Raw genomic sequence first — 23970 nt, forward strand, 5'->3', positions numbered from 1 at the left:
AAAGTGGAAGATTGTTTCAGGGAGCTCATTCATTTTCAACTTACAGCTATTTAACAGTCTCTGGATGCATTTTTAACTATCTTCATTCATTAGCCTATATCATATTTGCATGAATACATTTGCTAATGATGCACAGTTGTTAATGGTCAACATTAATCTTGTCTGCATGTTATTTATCATCTTTTAAGCTTTGAATTTTAATCTGTAACTCTAACTACTGTTCTCAGAACTACAGGAAGCATTTTATTTAACAAATTAGACAAATATACCAAACTTTAATTTACATTTTCAGTATTTCATGAGGCTATACAAAATAAAGTAATATGACAAACTCACTAAACTTTAATGCTCTCTCAATAGGAATGTTGCTGGATTGCTAAAATACAACCACTGGACTTAGAAGAAGATAAGGTCAACAAACTTGCTATTTTTGCCACACACACATACACACACAGTATAATTCCCCACGGAAGAATTATAGGAACATATAGTAATTTTCCTTTGGGGTTGCCTGCGCTCCTGTGCTGCCTGGTCACCATGCTTCTCGTTAATCGGGCGGATTACCAGCGCAACCCTCCACCGTCTGCTCCGTTTCTATTTCAAAACACAGACGCTCCCACTCCTATGCCACGTTCTAAAGTGTATCAGTGGCGGTTGCACGGTTTAAAAAAAAAAAAAAAAAAGCAGTAATTTTAGGCCTTGTGTTGTGTAAGACGTGCAAAAGCGATATCAGGCACGGCAGAGCGCCGAGTGCTTTTGGGAGAGATGACATGGCGACTAGTGCTGGGGAAAAGTCATCCTAAATCTGTGCTTTAGTTTTTGTGGAAATGCCGAGGATTTATCAGCCTGATCCAAACATACAGTATTAAGAGGGGGGGGGGTCAAATAGCTGTGGCACGCGCTCTTGGAGAGGAGAGGTTGAGCCCGTGGCACAGTTTAATTCCAGATACATCTGTTTTTGCAATACTGATGCAGATGTATTGTAATAATGATTTGTCCACGTGATTCAAAATCTGTAAACTAAAATATTCTCCTTATAACCTATTATCATTATCATTATTATTATTATTATTATTAATATTATTATTATCATCCTGTAGGATTGTGAGTGTACAAGGTGTATTGTGCTTGCAGCTTGGGAAGAGTAAACAAGTTTCTGGGGGACACACAACTTACCCTCCATGCAGAAAATGACCATCCAGGCTATCCATAGGTCCGAGTTATGAAACTTCACCATGGTTCGTAACTGTTCAGTGACTCGCTCTCAGTTTTAGCCCAGTGCCTCCTCTTTTATGAAATCACAGCTCCGCTTACAGTTAACTTGAAGAAAAGTAACTGTTCCTTCTACTGGCATGAGACATGAAAGAAGTCGGCGGTTTTACGCAGCGCACACCCGCGACATTTTCCAGAAAAAACGTGAAATGTTCAAATGTGTGGGAAGAAATAACGCAGAGAGCATTTCCATCCACCAGGCACTCGTCTCTCCTTCGGGCTCTTTTCACTCCTCCTTTCCTCCCGTTCTTTGGTAGCTGCCGGTCACTCCAAGACTGTTTTCTTTCCTAGACCTCTCCTGTCAATTTACGCACGTTGGAAATAGGCCAACTCAACGTCCACCTGCTCGAGAAGGACAATCTTCCCACTACCACTGAAAGTGACTTACAAGCAGACCAGAAACTGGCACTTTTCCCGTCCGCTTGGTGAGTCTCTCCAACGCGTCTTGTTGCGCTCCATGATTTCTCGTCTGATCTGCTGCAGCTGAGCGAACCTGGGAGAAAGTCACACCGCACTGGAAATAACACGACTTCCGGTTGAGATTTTTTCAAAATAAAACAAAAATCGTAAAGAAGCGCGGAGTAGGCTATTTGATATACGACATCCTATGTCGCCTAAGTGGAATAGTGCAGATTACACTATTGTAAAAAGTGGAAACAGGTCAAAGGGTTAGTCCGTCAATCAGGATTAGACCACTTCTCTCTATGTAGGCCTAAATTTACGCTACCTGTGTGCTCCCCGCACTTTCCTGCTTTCAAGTCAGTTTTCAATGATAAAGGATCTTTTAAGTGTTAGCATCGAAAGTATACAAAGTATTTTTAAAGTAAGTAAAAAACTGAACTTCTCTGAAGAAGCCAATCACCTGCAAATGGGATTGTTACAAAATTCAATTTCATATCGGGGTCTATTTACCTACATGTCGCTGGCAAACTGGCTACAACCCTACTGACAGTACCCAGTAGCTATAGTCCGCCAGGATAAGCCTGCAGGTAAATAGGCTTAAAGTGAATGAAACCGCAAGAAGCTCACCTGAACTTAGTGTGCTTTTATTTTCTAGGCAAACATAGTTAGTTTCCGGTTTCAGTCTGAGTGTGTTCGTGCGGCTTGACGGCACTCAGCAGCGGATGATTGAGGTGAGCTGGAGCCCGGCTGTTGCTGGGAGACCCATGACGCCAGTCAAGAGAGAGAGAGACGTTCGTGCCCTCCTGCGGTGCGTCCACAGAACGACCGATAGAGTAGAATAGAACAGAATATTGGTGGTACTTGGTGGCCTTATAGTCATATAAATTTAATGCACTTCTGAGATTTTATAGAAGTAATAAATACAAGGAATAATATCATATATAGGCCCAATTCACAAGACTATAGCCTATATTTCTGGGGTGTGTATATATTTTAAATACTTTTTCATGTTCTCAGTGGCACCAAGAGAAACAGTCACAACACACACACACACACATGTATCCAAACGATAAAGACAGCGACACCTGTGAGTGTGTGAAAGACACTGAAAGGCATCATTACTTCTGAAAAGTTCAATCGTAATGAATCAAAGATTTTATATACTGTTGTAGAGGATAATCTACTAATTCAAAGACAAGAACCTTTAGTAAAGCACAGCAGGAAAAAGAAACGCACAGGAGTGACTGTGGGCTAAAGGAGCCACTCAGTGATTAAAAGAAGCAGCAGAGGAGACTGCATCAAACAAACCATGTTCAGGCCTCTGATCACTCTGATCCACTGATCACACTTAGCTCACCTCAGCACTAAATGACTCCTTACTAGACTGCACACAGTTACTCAGCCAAAAATGAATCAAAACATCAAAAGAGAAACAGTGTTGGGTTGTTTTTGAAATTTCTTTCATAATTAGATTTTTAGACATCAAGAAAAGGAAAATCAAAGGGAAAGACATGATGGGGGCAGTGCCTTGTACATCCATCTATCCATCCCTCCATCCTTCCTTTGGTCCCAAAGCTGTTGGCAGTAAATTCATAGAAATTTAGCTGTCACTGCAGACAAATAAGGTACAAGTTAGAAGAGTTTAAGCATGTCCTGAGGCCTTCAAATCAAGCTCTTTGTTCATCTCTCACTCTCTGTCTTTTAAACTTTTCTCACATGTACCCTCAGCTCCTGCTCTGAAACAGTCATACAACTTTTGCGATACTGTATGCTAGTCTGAAAAGAGGTGCACATTTTTGGCACGAATGAAATCTCATGCATTGGTTTGCTTTTACCAGATCAATTCATCAAGATGCTCTTGTAAATCACCCGCTGATTTCTCCCCTCAATATTTTTTTACAGGTTAAATAAAATAAGGGGTTGAACATGATGGATGGGTTAAATTGGGTTTCTTCAGCAGCCACCAAAAGATGCACGGTTGATTTATTATTGATTCCCTTCTGAAACCGCTCCATTTTTCTTTTTTCTGCACCCCCATAAAAGATTCAAAAGACCTGAAGGAGATCCTCAATGCTAAATGCTGTAATTCTCTTCTCCTGACAGTCCTGTCTGGAGTTCATGATAACTTGAATATTGATGTCAGGTAAATGGGTGAACTTTGTTTTAGTGCTGCATCATGTATTCTTTGAGTTGTTGGACCCTATGTTGCCTTTGGAGTTTCACTTTTTCCCATACAATGATATTTTTTATTGTTGATCAGTTCAATCAGGTCTAAGTGTGTCCACCTCAGCCAGTGAATGCAATAAATGTATATATACAAATACCGTACTGAAGTGTAATTTTGAGTTACTAGTACCTTACTCGAGTTCTTCCATTCGATGCTACTTAATATTTCTATTCCTCCACATTTCAAAGTGAAATATTGTTCTTTTACATCACCACATTATCTCACTGTTATAGCTGTTACTTTGCAGATTAAGATTTTACATACAAAATATATCAAATATTAAATTTCTTTGCTTTTTATAGAATAAACTACCCAGCAGCGTGTATAATAGTTCACTCTTGCTCCTCCTTGACCAGCTACAACAATAAAATGCTGCTTATATCTTAATGCATCAGTGATAATCATCCTGTAAATAACAATATAATACTCAACACAGTCCTTCTGCATAACAAGTTTTACTTCATACTTAAGTACATTTTGCTGAGAATACTTTAACTTGTAGTCAAGTATTTTTACATTGTTACTCTTATTTAAGTAAAGGATCTGAATACTTCTTCACCTCTGGTCCACTGGCACCTGCTGATATTGTCACTTCAGGTCAAACCGAGAACTCTGCAGCTGCATTACACTTTCACTGAGGAACAAGGTTTTCCATTTTTGAATAGTTTAATTTCACATGAGCCATCAAACTACTTGACTCTTATCCATACAAAGTGCCTAAAAGACAAAACAATAATTGCCCTTTTGTTTATTTATTCTTTTTCTAAATAGAACATATTTTTTATTTTTGTCATTTCAACAAGTTTGGTGCTTTTCTGCATGTACACAATGTTTGCAAATGTCACGTTGTCTATATTTTCTTTGTATTTTAAAAGTTTAAATCCTAAAAATAAGACTCCTTTCATCTTAAACTTTGACTGACCTTAAAAATGTAGAACACTGCCATCTAGTGGTGAAGAAAACACACATTACTTGACAGGAGAATTTTGACGAACAGAGAACCTGCAGTTGCTTGGTTTGTTGTCGGAACATTTACTTCTAGGAATTAGCAGATTTGTTTACACAAAACCATTATGTTTCTGTGACACCAGTGACGAGACAAGAAGAAAAGTTGGTACAATTGCACACACACACACACACACACACACACACACACACACACACACACACACACTCACTTTGTCAATGGACAAGATCATAAGAGACTAACAGAGCAGTCCTGGCCCCCAGGAAGCATCAGTCCTGAAATGACAAAAAGGACAATGCTGTTACTGCAGGAAGGAAACATGATTTATTAAAGGACATCTTAAGTGCCACAGCTCCTTCTCCATCTTTAATGCACAAATCATTCCGGCAGCAGCATGAGCCGTAACAAGCACCATTTTTGGAGGAGGAATGTTCTGAAGTCTAGTCAGGCCATGACAGGTTTGAGATGAGCCTGTTCACTTCCATGCAAGTGATTAGAAAAGTTCTTTTATGACTCTCCTATCTAATCAGTATTTCCTCTCTTCCCCCACTGGGCTGGGCTCTTCCTTCTTTGGCTTTGGTCATTTGCACCTAAAACCTATTATTCATATATATGTGACCAACATGTTGTTCTGTTTTCTCAGAATGAAGCTGCAAACAAAGCAAAAGGAATTCAGCCTAAAGTTGATAAGATCGTAGATGTTGCTCTCTGATTGGTTGCTGGTTAACAAGCTAAAAATGAATCTGCAGATATGGGAGATACAGTCACTTGACAGCAGAATGAGCTATGAATGAAAACAGTATACACACACAGGAGGGTGTGGTGTGCCAGGTCTGATTAAAACCGGCACTGCTTGTAAGACCTGTTTGTGGATGCTCCACACATACCACACTCACACACACACAGATGTGCCGGCTGGTGATTCATTTGTCAACCTTTGTAACAAGGTGTGACAGCTGTGTTACATGTTGAGCTGCATTTTATTGCATTTTGCTTTTTAAAAGGTCTGAGAACGGCAACACCTTCACACACTCTTGGTATTCCTTGATACTGCCAAAAATCCAACAAGACTAGACCAAAAGCATTTTGTGAAATCAAAAATCAAATTGTTAATAGAGCCCTAAAACTGTTGCACTGGGCTTACCTCATCACTGCTGGAGGAGGATGAGGAAGATGAGGATGAAGCGCTTGATCCTCCGTCCTTGTTCTTTTTCTTCTTGTCTTTCTTGTCGCCATCTTTGCTCTTATCCTTGCTGTCAGACTTATGCTTCTTGTCAGACTTGTGCTTACTTCCAGACTTGTGCTTACTTCCAGACTTGTCCTTACTTCCAGACTTGTCCTTACTGTCGCTCTAAAAAAAAAATGGCAAAAGTTGACTTTGAATGGATGATCAATTGAATCAGATCAGACTTAATGACTGTGCATGGTTCTAGTGATCATGATTAATCAATGTAGAGTGAGAACTGTGTTTTCCACAGTCTATTGTGCCAAAGAGTTGGCAGCCCAAAGGCACATTTAACAGAGAGGCAACTTTTTGATATTAAAAAAACAGTTTAAACCCCTAGTTCCAAAGACAGACACTGGTGCCCAATTCTATTTCTCAGTACCTGGAAAAGCTCTCATGTTTATGAACTACATGAGCATCTGGGAAAGGACGTATGCATACAAAGCTCCTACCTTATCCTTATCCTTGTTCTTGTTCCAGGGCCAACTAAACTCATCCTTCTGAGCCTCCTCACTCTTCACCACCTCTTCATTCTTATCTAAAGCTGGAAAGGGAGACAGAAGTGAGCAGTTAAGTATCAAGTTAGAAAAAAAAGTGTCACAGAGAATCTGAATTACAAGCAATGTCTGTAAACTGCAGGAGTAACGCGACACATTATATCCACTAGCTGGGACTGTCTTTTGGTTTTGATTATTAAGCATAGCCACTGTATATTGGAAATCACACTGCCAGGTTCAACTCCTGTCCCACAACTACCTGTTGCTTTCCAAAGTGCTGTTGAAGTCAAACCCAAACTACAGCAAGCATTAATAGAGATGAACATGAACATGATCGACTTAGATGCGCGTACCTGACGACAGATTGAAATCCATTCTGACTGCTCCTCATGCGCTTCTCCAAACAAGTGACAACAAACACTGACAGGCTGCGTTACTCATACACAGGAAATCTGGATCGACCACACCTAAAACACGTGACAGTGACCTAACTGAACCACGCCCCTTATCCACCTCTGCTCCTGGGTTAAACGTTCAAAGTTCATGTACTGTCCATTCATTTACAGCAGGGGAGCTACGTTCATGTGCAGGCGGAAATACCAGAGTATCGAAATAAGTAACTGCCGTTGATACTTGCATTAAAAGTTGTAGCCTGCCTACTAAACCTAAGTATTATCAGAAAAATTATGAAGTCATTTCCAGTTATTTAAAAATAATTAAAATAAATAGTAAAATAATTTGTTGATTCTTAATCTTTTGATTCTAATTTCCCTTTACATCCAGATGCTATGGGGCAATATAAATGAGTTAGTTCCTGCTCTGCACCTGAAGAACCTGGGATGTAGGAGTACTTGAATTCACCATATGTTAAAGTCGTAATAATAACAACAACAACAGGCACAAGAAACAAAACAGATAAAATCACAGTTTTATTCCCCAAAGCAAGCATTTGACATTATTTCATGTGATTGTGAATTGACATTTCCTCCACAAATCTCCTTTCCTTTCCTTTCTTACCAATTAAAAAAATATATAAAATAATTTTTCATGTTATAATTATCTTGAACACAAAACACACCACGTGTGAATCTTTTTCTTGCATAAAATCAGGGTACTGACAGCATCATTGGAGCATAGCTCATCATCACATTCAACTTCCTCCAATGTCATTTAAACAAACTTTTTAAAAATCGTTAACATTATGATTTTAATCTATGACATGTCATCATTTGTAAGGTTTGGGGCCTCTCAGTAGATCACTTGAGGTGAGGTGGGTAGTGGAACGGGTCCCTCCATCTCCATACCTCCTTGGGCTCCCCATCAGGGACTCCATGGGGCTGACAGGTCTGCGAATGGGGGACCTTTCCCCAATACTCAGTGAGGAGCCAGAGACAGAGGGCTTGGAGACAGCTGAGGGAGGAAGAGGATCCAGCTTCAAGACGGGTTTAGAGGGGAGTGACACGTAGGAGACTGTAGTACCGCCAGGCTTGGAACTGCTGCTGCTGCTAGCAGAAAGTCCACCACTACCTGAACCTGAAACTTCCATTTTCGGCTCGCCACTTTGCCCACCATCTGGGCTTTCCTGGAATGAAATCAACACCACCACACATGAAGGATACTGTAAATGGGAAACCAGGTTAACCTTACAGAAGGTGAACAGACTGTCTGTGAGGAAAGATTATGGCAGTTTTCTTAACTTGAGGAAATATCAGCTTGACCCGAGAATGAATTAAATCTTGTAATCACCCCTTTTTTTTTAAACATAAATTCATTTTACTTACGATCTTCTTCTTCTCCTCAGTTTCACTTCCTGATGAACCCGAAGTCTGGGGGGCAAACAGGGAACCAATAAGATTCAGTCATTTCACCTTCACGGGTAAATAAATAAATCTGATGATATTCCCACTGAGTATGAGTAATGTACCTTTTTCTTCTTCTTCTTTTTGTCTTTCTTCTCCTTTTTATTTTCCTTGTCACTGGAACTATCAGAGGAACTCGATGAACTGGAGCTTGAGTCCTGTTCAGATTGAAACTATGTCAATCATATATTTTAAGAACACCGTTCATAAAAACATATTTTTGTTTATCAAATACTGAATTACCTTCTTTTTGTCCTTCTTCTTTTTCTTCTTCTTGTCTTTCTTCTTCTTCTTTTTCTTCTTCTTGTCATCATCACTGCTAGAAGAATCTGAGTCCTTGGATGTAAATATGATAATTATATTACTACATTGCCTTTTTAATATGCACAGGGAATAGCACTTAGCAGGTTTAATAGCACCAAATACAACACCTGCACATTGTTTTACCTTTTTCTTGTCTTTCTTTTTCTTCTTCTTTTTATCCTTTTTCTTCTTCTTCTTTTTCTTCTTGTCATCATCACTAGAAGAATCGCTGGAGGAGTAAGAAGAAGAAGAAGAATCCTGCAAAGAGAAGTGAAATTGTATATAACACACATCACATTTCATTCATACAGTAGTAACAGTAGATACTTGTTAATAATTTTGTGAGCAGTCATTTTGCCTAAATAACCACTAAGAGTTAATGTTTTAGTCACAATACCATTGTATAACCTCATGAATATTGACTTTGAATTCAGTTGTTTCACTCCACACTTTCTGGACACTTCATCATTACAGTGTTTTTGTATGAAATTCTACAGATAAAGAGGTGTCAATGGCAAGCTACCTAATTTTTCCTTTTCAAGATGCTTCAGCATTTCGTCTTTTTTAAAAGTTTTTCAAGGTTTTCAGAGGTTAATATTCCCAAAAGTTGTATAAGATATTGTGACTCATTGTCAATCCTGGAATGGAAAGCAAAAGGTGAGATGTTGCCACCTTCTTTTTCTTCTTCTTCTTATCCTTCTTTTTCTTTTTCTTCTTTTTCTAAAGTAAAAAAAAGACGTACTCATGATGAAATGTGCAGCTGTTTATCTCTGTAAATTTGGGTGCAGACGTATCATTTATCATTTGAGTAGAGTATATATTATTTGGGCATGTGTCATCTCACCTTGTCATCTTCACTCTCAGAGGAAGAGGAGGATGAGGAAGAAGAAGAGCTATCATCAGAAGAGCAGGACTTCTACAAGTATACAAGTCAGAGTCAGTCACAGTGCTGCATCCTTGGTATTTAATCTTAAATAATCTCCACTTTTCACTGGTTAACAACCAGTGCATATTTTTTACCTTCTTCTTCTTTTTCTTCTTCTTTTTCTTCTTCTTGTCATCTTCACTATCAGAGGAGGAGGAAGAGGAGGAGGAAGAGCTGGAATCCTGCACCGAGAAGGGTTTAATATCAATACAATACACGACTGAACCACTCAAAAACAGCACAAGTACAAAAACATGGAAGACACAGAAGTGTTGTGAAGACACAAACCTTATCCTTCTTCTTCTTCACCTTCTTCTTCTTCTTCTTCTTTTTCTTCTTCTTCTTCTTGTCATCTTCACTGTCTGAAGAGGAGCTATCAGATGAAGAGGAGCTGGAGGAGTCCTGCGGATCAAATCAAACAAAAAAAAATCCTTTTAAATCTACAAACTTTAAGTTGTATTAGACAGAAACTCATATTCCCACATCTAAATTTAGAGTTTTTAATTCACCCATCCTGCACACAGAAACACTTCTGTGTCTGTTTGATGCTAATGAGGTGAGTTTAAGACAGTAAATGCAAAAAGAGAAGGTAATTTGGGAAAACAACACCATCAGCAGATATAAACTCAGTTTATACAGCTCTCTGTATACTTTACCTTTTCCTTCTTCTTTTTCTTCTTCTTATCTTTTTTGTCATCATCACTGTCTGAAGATGAACCAGAGTCCTGTAAAACACAGACAATGATTTTGAAATCACTATGGATGTCTTGAGATCTCTCTATGTCTTGATTATCCTGTAAAATAACTGTATTATGCCATAAACATTGCATCAGTATATAGTGGTGATAATACTTTATTCAGTTTGTTTAAAGGGAACAGAGACCAATACGATTTTTAGCAGCACAATTACCTTTTTCTTCTTCTTCTTTAACTTCTTCTTCTTATCCATCTCCTTGCCTCCTTCTCCCTCATCATCACTCAGGTGGCCTTCCTCAATAGCATCAGGGAATGCCTCTGCTCCCCCTGCTGGACAGGAGACGTCATCACAACCAAAACAATATAACTTTTCCAATCCTCCACTTGCGGTTTGATTTGTGTAAGAGCCACAGTAGCACACATACCAGCTGAAGCTCCTGCAGCTTTAAGCTCTTTGGCCTTGGCCTGTCATGACAAAAGGAAGCAATGACTTTCTGTGTACTTGTGCATATATTTATACAGTATATATGCATACAGTATTTGTGAGTATTTCACCTTGTCAGCATCTTCATCTTTCTTTTTATCTCCGTCAGCGCTGGTTCCTGTGATCTCGCCACCTGCAGAAATGGAGAAAGTCCAACACTGCTGCATCAACACTATGAACAGTGACAACTGTTGTTGTGATTGTTATTCAGTCTTTTTGAGTCTCCACAAAGTGGAAACACTCACCAGCTGCTGAAAGAGCAGTAACACTGCTAAGCTCACTCTTCTCTTCATCCTGTGGAAACACACAGATAGAATCAAGCTCAGGCTTATAGTGTACACTGTACCTTGTTTTCCCCTACAAGAGCTACATATAGTACATGCAAACACATAACAACACGCCGTTGTTCACAAATCATAACCAGACCCGAGTGCACATACCCCTTCATTGTCTCTTTCATGCAAAAGAATTTGAATAAAGATCAACAATATGAGTTGAGGTGTGGTGAAACTATGTAACTTAACATGCCATTCTCCTGCAGGCCCTGACAGGAACACAGGCTACTACTTATTTTCTCAGAAGGTGTGTGCACTGTTGGGGAAATGGGTTTGTTCTGTGCTACAAAGTGAATACATGCCTTTCTACAGTCATGCACTGAGAAATGAAGAGTCTAACCCAGAAACTGTCCCCAGATACTGCACAACATAATAAAACCTAAGCCTCCTGTATGCAGAAAACAAAAATGGAAAATGTGACATGACCTGAAAACCTCCTGCATAATTTACAGGCTTTAGGCTTTTTAAAATCCAAGAAGGTGGATGTTTACCATTTTCTTATCCTTCTTCTTCTTCTTTTTCTTGTCCTTCTTCTTCTTCTTCTTTTTCTTCTTATCTTCATCACTGTCAGAAGATGAGGATGAAGATGAAGAGCTGGAATCCTGTGTCAATAACAAAAAACATTTCATTTTGTCATTCATGCAAAAATGTGCAATTTATTCTGCATCACAAATTATGCATTACAAATTAGTCGTTGTACTCTATGTGACAACTAAGTATAATTACAAAATGTACCTTCTATGATTAACACATGAATGATTACAATTACAATCAATTACAAGTAAAGGTATGACTGTATACTTTCTGTAGAATCCTCGCAGTTTTAATTATTAGTGAACAATAGTACCACTTACAAATGTAAGAGGCTGAAGTCTGACCAGGACAAATGATAAAACATTCACATTGCTTTACCTTTTTCTTGTCTTTCTTTTTCTTCTTTTTCTTATCCTTTTTCTTCTTTTTCTTCTTCTTCTTGTCATCTTCGCTGTCAGAAGACGAAGATGAAGAGGAGGAGCTATCTGAGGAAGAGGAGCTCGAGTCCTGTATAGTTAACATATTCATACTGATTAGTCAGATCAGACAGTTGATGTTGTAACTATAAAGTACTAAACACTCTTTTTAGTCTTACCGTCTTCTTCTTCTTCTTCTTCTTCTTCTTCTTTTTCTTCTTCTTCTTTTTCTTCTTCTTTTCATCCTCACTGTCAGATGATGAACTGTCAGATGAGGATGAAGATGATTTCTGGGACAGAGGAAGTACAGTAGAGATTTTAAGTAACATAAAGGTTAAAAGTTTTCATTGTTTTCATCACACTATTTGATTCATTATGTGATTTAGTAATGTATGCCGGCCGAATAAACCAATTTATTATTCTTGAACAATCTGCTGTGTTATAGGCAAATTTCACATACCTTCTTCTTCTTTTTCTTCTTCTTGTCCTTCTTCTTCTTCTTCTTCTTTTCTTTCTTCTTGTCATCGTCATCATCTGATGAGCCCAAATCCTGAAATAAACAAACAAACAAACGCACAAAAAATCTATAATGACAGGTTTAATAGCAACAGCATGTTTAAAATGGAGAGTCGTTTGTTTTCTGTCTCACCTGGCTCTTGATCAGACCCTCTCCAGAAACCTGTTCCACTTGTCCATCGCAACCTGAAAACATTTAATACATTCAAATGTAAAGCACTTGTTCAATAAATGCAAATACTACATATTTTATATGATTGAGATGACATATCATCACTGCAAGAAATAAAAAGGAAATTTATAGACAATCATGCAGCTCCGAATATTCTTGGATATAATTCTGTTTATTCGTTCACAAAATCAGCCACCAAAGTTTCGAAGTAACTGAGACAAATGAAAATCTGAATGAATAAGTTTCCATGAGCTGCTGTAAACATAAAACTTTAGAGACATTTGTTGACCATGTGGATGATATTAAATGTGCATGTCAGAGTTTAAATGACAACCCAGCTGGTGGCCCACTGCCACCACCTACTTAAACTGGAAGGTCTGGACAGACTGGAAGTTTCAACTCAATTCTGCAAAGATGCCCTTTAGCAAGAAACCACCTGTATTCTGAAGCAGCTCTGTGAGCTGAAATGCTTTGGCACGTGTTTGGAACACAAGAATAAATGCAAACGGTATCTTCACTTGGGGTGGGACTATGATATGAAATATATACTTTTGTAACTGTGATTGCAAAGAGCCTAAAATGTATTATCCTTTAAAAACATTACAGTTGTTTATTTACAGTTATAATGAAAAATGCTGTGTTTCTCTTACCAACATAAGATATGATGACATTGTCCCAAACGTACTCTTTCTCCTCATCCTTTTTCTTCTTCTTCTCCTTCTTCTTCTTCTTGTCATCCTGCAAGGGGATGTTGATTCTTTTATTACTGCATGTTTAATTCTATTGTATATGTGCACATAAGTGGAGGTTGTTTGCAAAGTGCATGTTACATTTGCTCCATAAAGTATAAATGAAAATACAACTACCAGGAACAGGGCTGGGTGTCTCGTACTAGTTACAGATTAAGAATTGTCTGCCTTCACAAAAGTCAGATAACAAATATTCACACCTGCTATGACCATGCAGCAAAAATCAACACATGAGATACAATATGCACAGACTTTACATATGACACATACAGAACTACTACTATGTAACTATACATGTAAGTACACACACACCCACATATTTTTGATGTCTGGGGAGTTCCCATTTGATATAATGCTACATAGATCACTCCAGACTTTATTGTCATGACTTGCTCTGGTAGATACAGAGGGTGTTCAAACATTGTCACTAGGTGTGTTCCTCTCCTGTCAGATACCGCCTATCAGATCAGGGACATTCAAGCCTCCGCCTAGTGTCCAGGGTGAAACTTATTCCAGTGTTATGTCCACTGACTCTTATGCTCTTGTAATATTTTAAGAGTGGTAATTTATATGGTAACATGTTATGCATGTTAAGTGGTTACAAATTTGTGGGATACAAAAATTCAACCTGACACTTTCTTGAACCTTTGTTTCTGTCTTTTGTCTTAAAAACTTGTAAGAGTCACTTGCTTTTCCTGAGTCTCCTGATTTTCCACCCACACCCTCAGAAAATGAGTAAGATATCATGCCATCATGTGACTGCAGTCACCTGAGGCAAAATGTTACCAAACTAGACCAAAAGGCGAAATGCTTTAGGCATTTGTGTGCTCCTTGATATACAGTTTATTTCAAAGCTGAAACTGTTGACAAAGCAGGTCTGGGGAGGGTTGAGGCACTTATCCCCCAAAATACAGGATAAAAACAATTTTTATGAATTTCTAAATACACCCAAATTTACAGCCCCTCCACCCTAAATATTTTTCAAGCAGCTTGTTATTGTCAGCTCTGACAAACTCATATATCCTCACCCAAGGCAGTGACATAGTTAGAAGGGACTATCAATCCCCTGTGAGCTGATGTGAAATTGTTTGTGCTCGTGGCCAATGATTTAATTTAGCAATGCTGCAGGAAAGAGTTCTAAATCTAAAGGATTACCATAAACAAAAGTACACTATCAAACCATCAGATCTACAGTTTGTTCAACTTGTTTAAAGGAAATATGTTTGCTTCAACTGAAAGACCCCTGAGAGCTGTGCATCAAACATCAAGACGTCTCATCTCAAACTGATCAACGCAAACAAGGCAGTCACAAGGCAACGTCTCAGGCAGGGCGCTGTGGTTTTGAATGGCATGTGATGACAGCAACTCATGTGTGATATGTTATAGCAAGACATCAGGTGCGAGCAGGCCATATACCTCTGTACGGCTACGGGATTTCACTTAACCGTGACTTACCTCACTGTCACTGTCTGAAGAGCTGCTGGAGGAAGAGGATGAAGAAGAGGAGGATGAGGATGAAGATGAAGATGAGGAGGAGCTGGAATCCTGTTGAGAAAAAGGAAGGGAATGTTACTGCTCAACTTCATGTGCACATTGAACAGGTTTATTTATACAAATCCTTTGTTGGTGAAAGTGCTAAACGAGAATCTAAACGAATGAGTCACTACAAACACACTGGAGCGAGGCTTTGTCAGAGCTGCTTAGAGGAGGCGCTGTAGCTGGCAGCAGAAGGGAAGGGCTCCTCAAACACTTGGCAACACACAAAGGAAACTACACAAGCAGCCATTTTACAAAAATGATGCACACACACACACACACACACACACACACACACACACACACACACATGCACATGCCCATTCCAGCTATTTTGTAAGCCAATCAAACCTTTTGCGACAGTGACAGTTGATCTACATTATAAACAAATGACTCTCATTCCTAGTTCTCTGCTGTTTGACTGGCTGTTGCTAGGTGCAACCCACACTGCACTTCACTCCTCGGTCAGGTGTCGGGACTGTGCAAACTCATGATTTCTGCAAAGTAGACACACGTGTGTGTAACTTCCAATCGAGAATACACCCTCAAGAAGCTAACAGATCAACTGACAGCTGTGAAGTTACATGACTTTGTCTTAAAAGACACATTACACTGAGAGTTTTCAAGAAAATACTCAGTGATAATAAAAACATTTAGTCGTGAATATTGCTTGGTTGTGAAGATAAGCTTTCTGAGCCACATACTTTCTTCTTCTTCTTCTTCTTCTTTACTTTCTTCTTTTTCTTCTCTTTCTTGCCAATACCCTCATCCTCACTTTCTGAAGAGGACAGAGAGCTGTCAAATGAGTAAAGCTCCTGGTGACAAACAAAAAGAGAAAAGAGCAGAGATTATTTAAAGTGTCCTTCACAGTCTTGGTGGAGTATCTGGGTGGTGCCCAGCAGATATGCATAATAGTAAAACTTAATATTTTTTTTGCTAGGCAACTGTAGTTGCATTTTTAGATCTATCATTTTGGATTAGCATCATGAAATTATATCTAAAGCTCCATGAATATTTGGTTCTGAAACAAAATGGATCACTGCACTCAAATGATTGTTGTTTTGTGTTCTCTCCTGCTCACCTGTCCATCTCCTGCTCCTGAGGGGTGTCCGGGTTGACTCTTATCTCCCAGGCCTGCAGGTTCGGCTACCTCAGCGAGGGGCTGCAAACCACCAGGCGGGGCCGTTACTGGCTGCTGGACACCTGCAGCGCCTGCTCCACCTGGAGCTAAACAGTACAGTGTGACAGGATTAGACATGTTTGGCTTACAGCCACCAATTACTCTGGTCTCTTTTTTAAAACAAAAAAATTTGAATCCGCAATTTGAATGACTGTGAGTGCACTTCCTTGTTGCCCCACACCTTTAAATAGACAGCCAGGTTAAAACAGAGGAGTATAACTCAAACATTATAAGGTAAATCAATAAAATGATGCCTGCAGATTGATGCCTTTTAGGCGACCTTTGCCGTGAATCCAGTGAATAGGCCAATTATTACAACAATTCAGGGAAATGCCACACCCCTAACAATACAAGGAACAAAGAAAATGTCTTTGTTTTGTGTAAACAGATTATATTAGTCTTAGAAACACCTCTATAAAACTGCAATATAAATGGACAATGTGCCTTCTAGAAATGATTATCTGCTTATTGAAAAGGCATGCCAAAATGTCATAAAGCACACACCCATCAAACTGTTAACTAAGTAGACTTTTAAACAAATCAGTCTAAAAGACAGCAAACCTTTGAGGAGGGTAGACTCCATACAGGTCCAGACTTCTCTGTCCAGGGACCCAGGTCTCCTCTGACAGACCCACCTGGGCAGTTTATGAAAAACTGGGTGTGTGTGTGTGTGTAGCTAGAGTTTTTATGGATGAGGAAACAGAGAAGTGTCGAGGAGGCCAACATCAGACACTTCCCAAGTTTCAAAATAAATCCCACTTTGAAAGAAATCATTTAACATTACGAAAACTGTGCCTATTATAAACCTCATGTACCAAGCGTGCTATTTTCATGAATGATCTTCTTGCTCTGTGAGAAACAGCAACTAACAGACTGCACACTTATTTCAGGCTTTTTACACAGTCTCTTTTATTTTGAAAGCAACAACGTCTCGTAATTCTGGCTGCTCTTGTGGTTTACCTGTGCCAACAGGTAATGCCTGTTTCAGTGCCTGGGATGAGGATAGTAGTTTATCTGCAATGTCTGCATAAGCACAAAGTCCAGTGGTATCGCGGGTAAAGTTCCACTGTTTAACAGGACGTACCAAATGCAAAACTGAAAGGCATGTTATCATTAATGATACCTATCGCACAACCTCAATTTTTTGCTTTTAACAGCCGCAATACTTTTACTACTTGAGTCTTTGAACTGGGTCGCAGAGAGAAGGTGTTTCTCCTTTGGTCTGTAGAAATAATGAACCAACTACAAGAGGTAAAAAGAATATTGATTTATTTAAGTCATGCAATGTTGTTGGGTCGCCTCCCAGAGGTTATTCAGAGGTATGACAGGGTCATTTTTACTACGAGAGTCTTATCTTATGATCCTTTTCCGTTTCCGTAGTTTAAAGCTTTGTGAAGTTAGAAACACCAGAGTCAGCTAATTCCGGAAATCAAATTTTATTCTCAAAATAAAAGTAAATTTATTACAAAAAAGAAAAAAGAAAAGGAAAGAACAAACACTGGATTGTACATATCCAGAGAATATGATCCTTAAATTCATTAAATGAATAATTATATGCAGAAAATGAGAAATATAAGATATTAATATAGCTAATGAAGTTGATACAAGAACCATATGTTATTTAAATTTCTAAGGAAAACGTCTTTCAACAATGTTGATAACTTGACAGCTGTGTATCATAAAGTGGTGCAGTAGTTACAGGAGTCCACAGCACATACTTTTACCTTTTCCTACGTTAAATGGCTGAGTCTCCTTCAGTGTTTTTACCTTATAATGTAGAACAACTAACCAACGTTATCTTAACTTAAAGAAGACAGCAGAGGACACACGGCACCGTGTGGCGGTTACCCTTTTAGCCGACATCTCTCCGACAGTCTCACTGTTATGGGACTTTTGCCAATTAAATTTTGCTCTTGGATTATGAAAGGTCAGTTCTTTGTCTGTCGGTCTCTAGTTGGAGGACCAAAGGGAAACTATGACAACTAGCAAGCCTTAAATGTGGGTCCGTTCTCACTTTAATGACTGGTTGTCACCATGCCGAGCCAAACGACGTCCCCGCCGCTGACGGTGACTGTCGTGGCCGCGCTGTGGGTCAGTTTGGGTCGGTGCGGGGTCTCCGAGTGGTGTGACAATGGAAAGGTACAAATTAATAACTATTGTGTCTGTTGGTGTGTGTGCCACACTGTGTTTTAAGGACAAATTAAGGCATTCAGTTATTGTGGGCAGTAAAATGCACTCAGTTTCCGTCGGTGTGTGTGTGTGTGTGTGTGTGTGTGTGTGTGTGTTAGCTCTCATTGGACAGGGACCTGCCTGTGGATGCAGTTTATTGGGACTGTTCAGTGTCTACCTGGCCAGAGTCTACGAAGGTAACCATGGATACAGCAGACATCATCTTCATCTGTGATACACATCATAGCCTCACTGACTCAGATGGGTGGGGTGTGCTACAATACACTGGGTGCCAGGAAGTTTAAACAATCATGGGAAAGTAACTATTGTGGTAAAGTCTGTGCACGTGGCACAGGGTAGTAACAGTTCTCAAAACTAAACGCACCGCTTCAGATCACCTCACGGGCAGTCTAAATACAATACAATGGCCATTGTTTAGGTTGTTCATGTTGCTCTTTCAGTGGTTTAACCAGTGTTCACTCTCCCTGACATCTACAGAGACATCCCAGTATTGACACAGTGTATGATGCTGAGGTAAGTAAACACTTTACCAAGCAACTGCTTTCTTCATCCAATTTTCCCTCAACCTTTGACCCTCCAAACTCTAACATCACATGGCAGTTTCCTAAAATCAAAGCACATCCAGATAACAGTGACACATCCAAATTAAACCTCTCAAATGTTACACTAATGCATGAAATGAACATAAAGCTGAATGGGATGAATGTCTGTTTAGAGTCAACACAGGAATAAGGAAATCTAACTGTACCTACTTTCTTTTCACTGCAGCCAGCCAGGCAGATCTGTATGGATAAATCCATCTCCTACAATCACACCATTCCTAACAGGTAAGGCTATGTGGACAGACACATTATCGAGTAGGCTCAACGTAGGTCGAGGTTAAAGACCTTCAGTTGTTCTGTATATACACATATGCTGACACATATACACAAATTTTTAAAGACCCCTTTAGTCACACCAACAAGGTGTTTATTGTCCTTATCTACTGCTTTGTAATACTGTAATAAAGTGATCTGCACACGTCACTTTGTCACATATAAAAGAGCTATCAAGGATATTGAGTTGTGTGTCTGTGTTTGTGTTTGTGTGTGTTGTAGTGGTGTGTACAGACCAGTAAGGGCAGAGAGTGGGGAGTACTTGTACTGCCCTCCTCAACGATGGCTCAATAACTTGCATGTAAGTTACAACATCACTTGGTTCTGCTTCTGCCTCTGTCTGTCTTCATCTGCATAGTACAGAAAATGAATAGACATTTGTGTTCAGGGCATCAATGCAGAAACTGACTAACTGTTGTTAGTGAGATACACATCCGTACAGAGCATTTACCTCAAACCATTAGATATTTAAAGTCACGGTTGAAAAAAGAAAAAGAAAAGAAAGAAAAAACAGAAAAAACACCTTCTTACTTTGTCTATATTAAAACATACCAACTAAAATATACCTACCTTGTATACAGTAGAATACAGGCTGTTGAATTAACAACTTGCCCACAGTCCACAATCTTGCAATCTGTTTAAACCAGAAATGCATCAAACTGTGGAGAGACACAATCAATGTACTGTTTCCTACATACAGGGAAGCCTGCCAACACTCATATTCTACCTGTTTGGATCCTTGGTAGCAGAGCTGCCGCTGCACATGGACTTTATTGAATATCAGGGATTTAAGAGACAGAAATGGCATGTCAGGGATTTTTATCCCATTGTACACCATGTGTTCTGTAGATCACAGCTGATTTAACACGTTAGTTGGTGGTTTGCAGATGTTTTTCAGCTCCCTGTCATCTGAAAAACATTAATTACAGATAAGGAGGGAATGTAATATTTATATTATTTTAAGCACTTACTTGTATTGTTGTGTATTTTTCAGCATGGAGCTACTGTTTTTCTCTACCACCCCTGTGCTCCTCTCCACGAGCGTCTCCTTCTGTCTATCCTGGCCCGCTCCTGTTTGTCAGAATACATAATTACCCCACATCCACAGCTCAATGAACACATGGTAAGAAACACTCTTTACACTTTATTCTGTCAATCAATGTAATTAAACTTTTTTCGATTCACTTGTTTAAATATTTTGAACTCTGTAAACCTCGATCACATGTTTTTGGTAGCTTTAATACTTGTGTAGGGCAAAATAACTGAGCATGTGATTTAATCCCACTCTATCACATTTGGACCTCCTAGGTATTGACTCAGCAAAACCAGGCCTATCAGGTGTCTGTTAATCCACCTTTAAGGGTTTAACAACCTTTGTGTAGGTGTGATTGATAGTCTGTCCTCACTACCATTAATTAGGACAAACTACAGACACACGAACAATCAGGCTTTCATTTTGTATTTTGAAGCAGTCTACAGTATGTGAAGAAGGGGGATGAGTGTTCACTGCTGGCTCTGTGTTCAGCCAATAGCTTTGGTGTCCTGGGGTCACACTTTGGAGCTGTCCACTGTGGCCTCTTCAGACATCTGTGATGGGCTGGAGACCACAACGACCACAAGAAATAATTTCAGTGGTGGGAACCAAATCAGAAAATACAACCTGCTGTTGACGTGGCCAGCTGAGCAGCACAGGCAGCAACACACACATCCAGAGGAACGGAGCTCAACAAACATGAAGGTTTGGAGACTTTACTAATGATTCTGCTGATTTTGTTTATTCGCATGTTAATCAACAGTAATTTTACATGCACTGCAATAAAAGCAGTATTGAAGAGTCATTTCAGTGTGTGTAAGTGGCTGTTACTAATCCCCAGGAGTCTTTGAGGCAGTGCTGTGAGCGGAGCATCTCTTCTCTGCTGAATGAAGCAATGGAGGCTGATCTGGAGTCCAGCATGAAGAAGGAAAGCTTGAAAAAAATGGACAAGGAAGGGAAGAGCAGACAGATACGAGCTGTCATCAGAGAAAAACATGAGAATGTTAAGAATGAGAGCAAGAGAGACAACACAACACACACCTCCACGTTTTTGACCAACCAGACCAACAGGACCACGCTCAGAAGGACTGGGGGTGTCCAGAATAACAGCAACTCGCTTGGGCCATCAGTAGATTCTCCTCCAGGGAACAGGACTCTCTCAGACCCTCCTGGTCCAAGGGAAGCTCCTTCTCAATCTAACATCCAAAATCTGAATCAGAGCCTTTCAACGAAGCCCACAGCTTCTTTGGGTTACAGACAGACAGCGATACAGACAGCAACACTGCAGCTCAGCCCTAAGTATACTGACCACAAAAACACAAATCCCTCAGCTGGCATTGATGTTCTTGCAGATGGTATGAACAGTAAACATAACCACACTACAACACCTGAGGCCCTGGCTCTCAGTTCCAAAGATGAAGGTGCAGACTCTCCTAAACACAGCATGAAGGAGAATGAGTCTAAAGAGAAAAACTATGATAAAGTTATCACAGCAGATGGCAAGATGAAGGATAATCAAGTAGTAGATGTAAAAGAAAGAGAGGTGGAACATAAGCAAACACACAGTGCCACACACTCTCACCACAAAAGTGAAAACAATGGCTTTGATTCTGTTTCCAAATCGCAATCAAAATCTCTGCCCCAGCCGCAGCAACACCCACAGCCAGCCGTTTACCTGCCTAACAGCCATGACTGTGACAGCTGCAAGGCAGGCGAACACTGTGACTGCACCAAGGCCTCAGGAGCCGAGACTCGAGCTGCCGTTGTGAATAAGGGGTTGCCGAGGACCCCCAGGACAGACGAGGCGGTGTGGGCGGCAGCAGCACTGGGCTTCCTGCTGGTTCTCCTGACGCTGTCTGTGCTTCACACTCGCCTGTACCGCCATTGGAGGACCACGCCTAGTCTTTACTGGCACGACCCACGGCAGGACTACGACAGTGTTGCAGGTAAGTGGACTACACAGGGATCAATTGCCAGAGAGCTGGCCAATCCTCTTAACTAGTTTAGTCATGTCAACCAGTCACTTCTTCCTTGGCCCATGTCCTAACTGTGTAATTTCAGTGAGGTCTTTACCATAGTTTTAGACAGATTTAATTAACACAGACCAATAGCATTAACTCTTCGGTGGAGGAAAAAAGGTGCCGTTGACTGTATTCATAAGCATTGTAATCTGTGTGTGTCTTCCAGATGTGATCCACAGGAGGCTGCGAATTGCAAAGAGGAGGCGGAAAAGGGGCAGAAGACAGGAGTGTGTTCTCCTGCCCAGCTCCTCCAGCTCAGATGACGAATGAGCCCAAGTCTCATTGTGTGTACAGGAGGTGAAGAGTGGACTGGGTGTCCCCAGAACAGAAGAGGGATATGTTGAATATATGAAACCTGTCCTGTACCTATAGTATGCTGCTTATCTGACAGAGCTTGACTGCTCCACCTTTATGAAAAGGTCAGAGGTGTTGCTGGATACCTTAATAGCTGAAGCTGAAATACTGAAGCAGCCAAACGTGAGTTAGATCCTGATTCCAAACTAATTGGACACAAAGTAATGGACGCATCTCATTGGTTGCAGCTGGATTGTTACGATTGGGACCATCATTATTTCTATTTCTCCTTGTGAAGGAAACAACGAAGATTTAACATTTAGATTTAACTTAAACTCAGTTTTCCAAAACTACAGTCCCCAAATAACTACCATCAAAGAACATTTATAAAAAAATCAAACCGTATGAACATTACATCAAAGACTCCAAAAGAAGCCCTCAGGTTTTAATTAGTTCAATGCTAATCTTATATATTTGAACGAATTTTCACAATAGAATTGTCTGATCATAGCCTCCTACACAGGTCTCAGTATATAGTATAGGGCCCCATTTGTCACACTCCGTGTATCACAATCAATATCAAGTCTCCTGCTCTGGCCTTGTCAATTTTTCTACTCAAGAATGGTTTTCATTGCCACATTTTGTCTTTATTTTGTTTTTATAAGTAGTAGTGTGGTACCATCATGTTGCTTTTACCTGTAAAGATTTGATATGTGAAAATGTAAGTTGCTGTTGTAAGCAACACTGTGCAGTATGTGTTGTCACTGAATAGTACGCACACGTGAATAGCTGTTTTTAAAAGATGTTTTTAGACACTTCAGAGAGGGATTTATGTAGACAATAAATCCCTTGACACAAGAATTGAGTGTGTGAACTGCTGTTTGATGTTTTCTTGTATCTTATAAAACCATAAGCCAGTGTCAGCGCTATAGACTTTATTACAAATGAGATTATAGCTGGATCAATACTTGACTTTTGAGGCTGATACAAATCTTGATATTTGAGTCTAAAAACATCTGAAAATACATTATCGACCTTTATTTGTTGTTTTTTTTTTTGATTTGTCGTTTTTTCTTTGGCATTTATGTTCTGACATAAATGTTGATAAGGTTGACATACACACTGATACCAATATGTTACCTGATTTATCAGTTGAGTGTGAGAGCTCAGCGTAGACCCAGCAAAGTAAAAGAATTTCCTACATGGGGCAAGTCAAATATGAAATTAACATAATTCTCATGATAAATATTATTTCAAGTTAC

General features: G+C 39.7%; 4 protein-coding genes and 2 long non-coding RNA genes across 10 annotated transcripts in view; 1 reads left to right on the plus strand and 5 right to left on the minus strand.

Annotated features, from left to right (window-relative positions):
* Positions 1 to 1717, minus strand: part of igsf11 (immunoglobulin superfamily member 11) — a 93144-nt gene extending 91427 nt beyond the window's left edge. For both annotated transcript variants that reach the window (XM_022761251.1, XM_022761250.1), the window contains exon 1: positions 1177 to 1717. In XM_022761251.1, the coding sequence (XP_022616972.1) occupies positions 1177 to 1237 (61 nt within the window). In that variant the 5' untranslated portion in view covers positions 1238 to 1717. The remainder of the gene's footprint in view (positions 1 to 1176) is intronic.
* A 747-nt stretch (positions 1718 to 2464) lies between these two features.
* Positions 2465 to 7022, minus strand: LOC111233441 (protein PXR1-like). Of its 4 annotated transcripts, none has more exons than XR_002665607.1 (5): positions 6944 to 7022; positions 6546 to 6637; positions 6013 to 6219; positions 5080 to 5143; positions 2465 to 2477 (listed from the first exon to the last, which is right to left on the minus strand). XR_002665607.1 is itself a non-coding variant. In XM_022761259.1 (4 exons), exons 1-4 carry the CDS (start codon positions 6963 to 6965, stop codon positions 5138 to 5140), a joined length of 327 nt encoding a protein of 108 aa, XP_022616980.1. In that variant the 5' UTR covers positions 6966 to 7022; the 3' UTR covers positions 4333 to 5137. The 4 variants fall into 4 exon arrangements, 1 of the variants encoding a protein (XP_022616980.1); XR_002665606.1 differs by lacking the exon at positions 2465 to 2477 and adding an exon at positions 3235 to 3249; XR_002665605.1 differs by lacking the exon at positions 2465 to 2477 and adding an exon at positions 4331 to 4847.
* Positions 7023 to 7506: 484 nt separating this feature from the next.
* On the minus strand, positions 7507 to 11713 carry LOC111233440 (uncharacterized protein DDB_G0271670-like). Its single transcript, XM_022761258.1, has 13 exons — positions 11684 to 11713; positions 11103 to 11151; positions 10929 to 10990; positions 10799 to 10838; positions 10588 to 10700; positions 10334 to 10402; positions 9987 to 10079; positions 9597 to 9668; positions 8897 to 9010; positions 8693 to 8785; positions 8515 to 8607; positions 8372 to 8416; positions 7507 to 8172 (listed from the first exon to the last, which is right to left on the minus strand). Exons 1-13 carry the CDS (start codon positions 11684 to 11686, stop codon positions 7816 to 7818), a joined length of 1203 nt encoding a protein of 400 aa, XP_022616979.1. The 5' UTR covers positions 11687 to 11713; the 3' UTR covers positions 7507 to 7815.
* A 502-nt stretch (positions 11714 to 12215) lies between these two features.
* LOC111233443 lies at positions 12216 to 12638 on the minus strand. The gene is made up of 3 exons (XR_002665609.1): positions 12603 to 12638; positions 12322 to 12432; positions 12216 to 12233 (listed from the first exon to the last, which is right to left on the minus strand). It is a non-coding gene; the product is annotated as an uncharacterized LOC111233443 (long non-coding RNA).
* Positions 12639 to 12661: 23 nt separating this feature from the next.
* Positions 12662 to 15065, minus strand: LOC111233442. The gene is made up of 4 exons (XR_002665608.1): positions 15035 to 15065; positions 13481 to 13568; positions 12792 to 12844; positions 12662 to 12692 (listed from the first exon to the last, which is right to left on the minus strand). It is a non-coding gene; the product is annotated as an uncharacterized LOC111233442 (long non-coding RNA).
* Positions 15066 to 17898: 2833 nt separating this feature from the next.
* Positions 17899 to 23737, plus strand: tp53i13 (tumor protein p53 inducible protein 13). Its single transcript, XM_022761217.1, has 9 exons — positions 17899 to 18434; positions 18584 to 18661; positions 18963 to 18998; positions 19254 to 19312; positions 19583 to 19661; positions 20355 to 20483; positions 20886 to 21098; positions 21235 to 22339; positions 22581 to 23737. Exons 1-9 carry the CDS (start codon positions 18330 to 18332, stop codon positions 22682 to 22684), a joined length of 1908 nt encoding a protein of 635 aa, XP_022616938.1. The 5' UTR covers positions 17899 to 18329; the 3' UTR covers positions 22685 to 23737.
* The last annotated feature ends 233 nt before the right edge of the window (positions 23738 to 23970 follow it).

This window comes from Seriola dumerili, unplaced genomic scaffold (genome assembly GCF_002260705.1).
Source record: "Seriola dumerili isolate Sdu_G_001 unplaced genomic scaffold, Sdu_1.0 BDQW01000391.1, whole genome shotgun sequence".
NCBI classification, from domain to species: domain Eukaryota; kingdom Metazoa; phylum Chordata; class Actinopteri; order Carangiformes; family Carangidae; genus Seriola; species Seriola dumerili.

Excerpts from the sequence above, each read along its gene's own strand:
- LOC111233441 (XM_022761259.1), bottom strand. The coding sequence starts at position 6,965 with ATGGATTTCAATCTGTCGTCAG. Across the intron at positions 6,638-6,943 it reads GGATTTCAATCTGTCGTCAG|CTTTAGATAAGAATGAAGAG; the intron begins GTACGCGCATCT and ends CTCCCTTTCCAG. Across the intron at positions 6,220-6,545 it reads AGAACAAGGATAAGGATAAG|AGCGACAGTAAGGACAAGTC; the intron begins GTAGGAGCTTTG and ends TTTTTTTTTTAG.
- LOC111233440 (XM_022761258.1), bottom strand. Across the intron at positions 10,403-10,587 it reads TAAAGAAGAAGAAGAAAAAG|GACTCTGGTTCATCTTCAGA; the intron begins GTAATTGTGCTG and ends TGTGTTTTACAG. Across the intron at positions 8,786-8,896 it reads AAAAGAAAGACAAGAAAAAG|GACTCAGATTCTTCTAGCAG; the intron begins GTAAAACAATGT and ends TTTACATCCAAG.
- tp53i13 (XM_022761217.1), top strand. The coding sequence starts at position 18,330 with ATGCCGAGCCAAACGACGTCCCCGCCGCTGACGGTGACTGTCGTGGCC. Across the intron at positions 18,435-18,583 it reads AGTGGTGTGACAATGGAAAG|CTCTCATTGGACAGGGACCT; the intron begins GTACAAATTAAT and ends TGTGTGTGTTAG. Across the intron at positions 19,662-20,354 it reads GATGGCTCAATAACTTGCAT|CATGGAGCTACTGTTTTTCT; the intron begins GTAAGTTACAAC and ends TGTATTTTTCAG.